This window comes from Triticum dicoccoides, chromosome 4A (genome assembly GCF_002162155.2).
Source record: "Triticum dicoccoides isolate Atlit2015 ecotype Zavitan chromosome 4A, WEW_v2.0, whole genome shotgun sequence".
In the NCBI taxonomy this organism is placed as follows: domain Eukaryota; kingdom Viridiplantae; phylum Streptophyta; class Magnoliopsida; order Poales; family Poaceae; genus Triticum; species Triticum dicoccoides.
Window position 1 is genome coordinate 667,994,347 of NC_041386.1, and position 4,869 is coordinate 667,999,215.

The 4,869-nt window shown below is 47.2% G+C and overlaps 1 protein-coding gene across 1 annotated transcript; it reads right to left on the reverse strand.

Moving 5' to 3' along the window:
• Positions 1-2,453: 2,453 nt before the first annotated feature.
• Positions 2,454-3,772, reverse strand: LOC119287850 (homeobox-leucine zipper protein HOX28-like). The gene is made up of 2 exons (XM_037567481.1): positions 3,187-3,772; positions 2,454-3,075 (listed from the first exon to the last, which is right to left on the reverse strand). The coding sequence occupies exons 1-2, from the start codon at positions 3,526-3,528 to the stop codon at positions 2,617-2,619; spliced, it is 801 nt and encodes a 266-aa protein (XP_037423378.1). The 5' UTR covers positions 3,529-3,772; the 3' UTR covers positions 2,454-2,616.
• Between the last annotated feature and the right edge of the window lie 1,097 nt (positions 3,773-4,869).

Below are 4,869 nucleotides of genomic sequence, written 5' to 3' on the forward strand. Positions count from 1 at the left end.
GGAGGTTGTGCCCAGGAAGGACAAAGGAGGACTGCAGATGAACAGTGGACACCCGATCACGGCCGTCAAATGGTGATCTAACGGTTTGAGATCGAGTGACGCCGTTTTTCGCTTCCGGTACCAGATAAATAGGCAGTCTTTATTTCCTTATCCCAAACTTTTTCTAGCCCTAGTGCCCTATAAGCAACTTCCAGAGTTTACAAGTAGGTGAACGAAGTCGCAGAACTTGCATGTCAACCACTCTAGCGACCACTAGTGGAAGAAATTAGTATCAATCAATATACCACTACTAGTAGTAGTTTTGTATCTAGGCGCCGTTCAATGACGCCCTTTAATCGTCGTTTTCCGGGCACTTTCGTCGTCGACGTTGCATGTGTGTGCTCGTGCGGTCGCGCCCCCGGCTGGCATCTGATTCGTCAGTCACGCTCGTGCGTTCGTGCACTTCAGCCTGTCGTCGTGTGCTTTCTGATGGCCGCATTATATCAATATCAAATTCATTGTCAAATACTCCCTCCGTTCCAAAATAGATGACCCAACTTTGTACTAAAGTTAGTACAAAGTTGAGTCATCTATTTTGGAACGGAGGGAGTATCTTTTATATTCTAGATGCGGGTATTGCCTTTTTCTGTTACTAACCCTATTTTGACAAAAATAAGAATTCAATTAATTTGAAATAGTGGAATTACAAGCTTTTTTTTGCGAGAAACTTTTGATCCATTCATCTCCAATCATGACAGTACAACGAGCATCAGAAATAATAAAAATTAGATCAAAAATCGTAGAACACATAGTGACAACTATAAGCATTGAAGCAAGCTGAAGGCGCGCCGCCGTCATCGCCCTAGGTGTGGATACTTTTTTTACGACAAATGGTGAACTTTATTGGCTCAAAATGGAGCATTGGAAAGATATAAACACAATGGGTACACATCTGGCCTTTGCAGAGTTAAGATGCACATAGTCAACACCAATGCAGGCACACAAAAAAATACATCGTTAAATATCAAAGTCATATAAGACCATAACTATGCATATGCGAGTAAAAAAAGAAAATAAAACCTAAAGTGATCAGATCTGCAATATGCAAACTACAATAGTGACCACATCCGCACTAACCATCTCATGACACCACACAGACGAGGAGGTTCTTCAACAACCAAGCTAGGCACAGATTAAAGCTTGCTATTTTTTAATCATTGTCGGCACAATCATGTTAGTCACCAGTTATACTTGGCTATTCTGGATGTGTAAGGAAAACTCAAATCCCTTTGAAATCATTCTTTTCTTATGAGAATTCCCCTGCACTCCTACAACACAAAGAGTTCTTTAAGACCACTCACCTCAACTGGTTCTAGTAAACCTACACCTCAAGCACCATAGGAATTTGTAAATGGATAGCAAGAAAAAATATATCTATCTCCTCATCAAACTCTATAGAGGCGATTTTCCGAGCGTTCCTACCATGCCGCCAATTCTCCTCTACTGATAAGCCATTCCCCTCCTCCATTGGTTCTGTCAGAGTGGGAGTGCGGGGAGATCATGATATACCCTATGTAGGTCTATTTTCCCTGCTTCCGGCTATAAGTAGAGTTAGACGGTGACAATTTGTTTGGTGGCTACGCACCGATCTGACCATATTCCTCAAGCCTCCCAATCTCGACGATGTCATCTACGAGAATGCTGATTGCTTGTTGGCGTAGATCTTTGCCAGCCTCTGATGCTGGTGAGGTCAGTGTCCTCAACATTTGTCGGTGAGCGGCGGCGACGGCTTTCCTTTGCATTTTGGTCCTTTGGCGACCTCTAGATCACGTTGGTTCGACCTTGTGACTCATGTGAGCTTTTTCTTAAGGTCGGGATATGTGGATCTTCCGGTTGCAACTCCGGAGGCCAATATAAAAGCTCAAACAGATAGAAACGACAAGATGAAATACCTGAACAACCAACATGAGGAGACCATGCACCTAACATGTTACTTGGACTTGGAAAATTTGCCCGTAAGATAGGCAAGTGAAATGGTATACTAATAGCATGACTTCTTTTGCTAGATGGCCAAACTAAAGCAGAAGTCACCTTTAAGATGCAACTTGTCGGGCAGCTCAAAATTGAGTAGATGATACTCCAGAAAAACCCAAGTCAAGTAATAATACACCAACTCCTGATCTCTACGCGGCAACATCTATGCAGGACAGGGTAGAAAATTAGAAAATCACTCAACATGTTGTTGATACATCAGACAAACCAAGCCAAGTACTAGTAATAATACACCAACCCTCGATCGACGCTGCCCACTGCAACAACTATGCAAGACAGGGAAGGAAATTGGAAATTTACTCAACATGTTGGTGTACTTTTACTCAACATGTTGGTACGAATTAGTTTCTAATGTTATTTCATCAACTTTTCACATGGATACATTCATCCCCGCTGGAACTCGTCGATTGACCGATCCTAGATTGTTAAAACTAATTAACTTGAATTTCCCTCAGAGACAGAGAAGGGAAAGGATTAAACTTTCTGCTACACTTGCTTAAATTTGTGAGTCGTGACAATGCCGCCATTTTTTTTGTTAGCTTGCTTGGCATGCTGAGCACGGTGGCGTCACAGAGATTGCTCGTTCTATCTGGCCGCCTTGACCACCTTCGTTAGCCCGGCGGGGCCGCCGTACGCCGCTCCGGTGTCTCGGAACCCGCAGAAGAACTGCCGGTGTTCGGGCTGCGCCACGGGCGATGGCATTGGCATGCCGATGCCGGCATTGGCGGAGAAGCTGGGCACGGTGCACGCCGAGGCAGACGACGTCGACGCGACGCGCTTGCAGGAGAGGCACATGGTTAGGGTGGTGAGGGGCCCCGCCGCGGCGCCGTTATGCGCCGGCGGTGTGGCCTTGAGCGCCCTGAGCTCGGCCACCTCCTTCTCGAGGCGGCGGTTCTGCTCGGCGAGCTGCTCGCACCAGCGCTTCATGTACTCGCAGTCCACCTCCGTCTGCTTCAGCTTGGTGCGGGCCCGACGGTTCTGGAACCACACCTCCACCTGCCGCGGGCGCAGCCCGAGGCTGTTGGCCAGCGCCAGCTTCTGCTTCTGCAAACACAAAAGAAATCCATGTCATTTTCCCCATCCTCGATCTCCAAGAATCATCCATGTGGTGTGATCGACCGTGTTGCGTTGCGTGCAATGAGGCGAGACACGTACCGGAGTGAGGGTGTGGTGCGTCTTGAAGCACTCCTCGAGGACGGCCGCCTGGTCCTTGGACAGCCGGAGCTTCTTGCGCGCGTTGCCGCCGTCGTCGTCCTGGTCCTCGTCGCCGCTGCCGGCGGACCTCTCGGCGCCGCGCTTCAGCCCGCTGCCGCTGCCGCTCGAGGCCGGGCTGCCTGGCGAACACCTCCTCTCCTCCACCGCCGCCGCGGTCGGAGTCGGGCCCACTTCTTGGTCCGCCGCCACATTGCCGCCGGAGTACCAGAAGCTCGGCTGTGAGGGCCGGGAAACGAGGCCCAGGCCAAGGCTCAGGCCAAGATCCAGGCTCTGAGGCGCCATTATATTGAACTAACTAGCTGAGCTCTGTCTGTCCGTGTGTAGGAACTAGGAAGGTCGAGAGGAAGGAGAGAGCTCGCCGGCGGTGGTGATGAGCAAATGATGCGCAGGTGCGCGGGTATAAATAGGGGGATCGGAGCGATGGTTAACCGGGGATGATGGGAGGGGGCGGGCGACAATGATGAGCTGGTGCGCGTGGGGTGGATCTCCTTTGGAGATCCTGTGGCGAGTTTCCATGGCGGCCCTTGACCCTTGACAAGGCACTGGGGATGCACTGCCGGAGTAATCAACTGCCTAAATCGCTGGCTGCTCCAGGTTCCCAGGTGAGATTGCATTACGTTAGGGTCATGTGAGCAAGAGAAATCGCACCGGCTCGTGTAAAATAATTACGCTCATGATAGTACAATCAGTGTGCGTACAAGTGGGGATTAATAGTAACATAATCAAGATGCAAGCTGTTGCATCGTCGCATGATTGCAGCATTACCATAGTGCTTCTGGAGGAGATCAAGGACGTGATTAGGCCTCTTTCCAGAGGTTCTGTCAGGAGATTAGCAGAGGTGGTAACATGGGTTGGAGCCTTTTAGTGGGAGAGAGACAGCCGGGTAAGGGTTTCTGCACGCCTTGCTTCTGCTTAGGCATCGGAACTAATCATGCCTTATTGTGAACAACTTATCGTAATGCAATCTCTTACTGAAACATACACGCTCGCATGCACACAGAAACAGCTACCTGTATAAACGCACAGACGCGTATCACACTCCTATGAGCACTTTCGGGAAACCGTGTTGGCAAATCTGGAGATTGACGAAATCACCACGGACGTCACGTAGATGGAAACGTCGTCTCCAACTGAAAAGACTTCGCTGGGAAAGAAGAAAAACAAAGAAATTTGGATTTACAAGGCGCAACCAAATCTTGGCCAACCGGCCACAATTGTTCATCTCGTCAACTTTCTGATTTCAAGCATGTTTAAATGTTAAATCAGAAACTTGGTCGTAGAAGAAACGGTTAAATCTAACCCCTTAGATAAACAACAAAAAAAACATAAGTGATTACAAATTTCGAATAAAAATACAAGTGGAATTTATATCCTTAGAAGTTTCATGTTTTTAAAAACATTTTCTGAGATTTTTTTTGTTTATTTTGACATTCGACTAAAAAAGTATTTAAATGGATTTCAATTAAGGTAATGTCAATGTTTGTTCTTTAAAATATCATACTTTTCTCCATATTTCCAAACTTCATTAAAAATTCTGTCTAAGCGCTTGGAATAAGCGGATACATATATTAAAAAAATCAACAACTCAAAAAATAAGTTCTCTTTAAGAAACCCCCCCAAGGA

Bases quoted from the DNA above. Each gene is read 5' to 3' on its own strand.
- LOC119287850 (XM_037567481.1), bottom strand. From the start codon at position 3,528: ATGGCGCCTCAGAGCCTGGATCTTGGCCTGAGCCTTGGCCTGGGCCTC. The intron at 3,076-3,186 runs GTACGTGTCTCG...TTGTGTTTGCAG, and splicing joins CGCACCACACCCTCACTCCG to AAGCAGAAGCTGGCGCTGGC.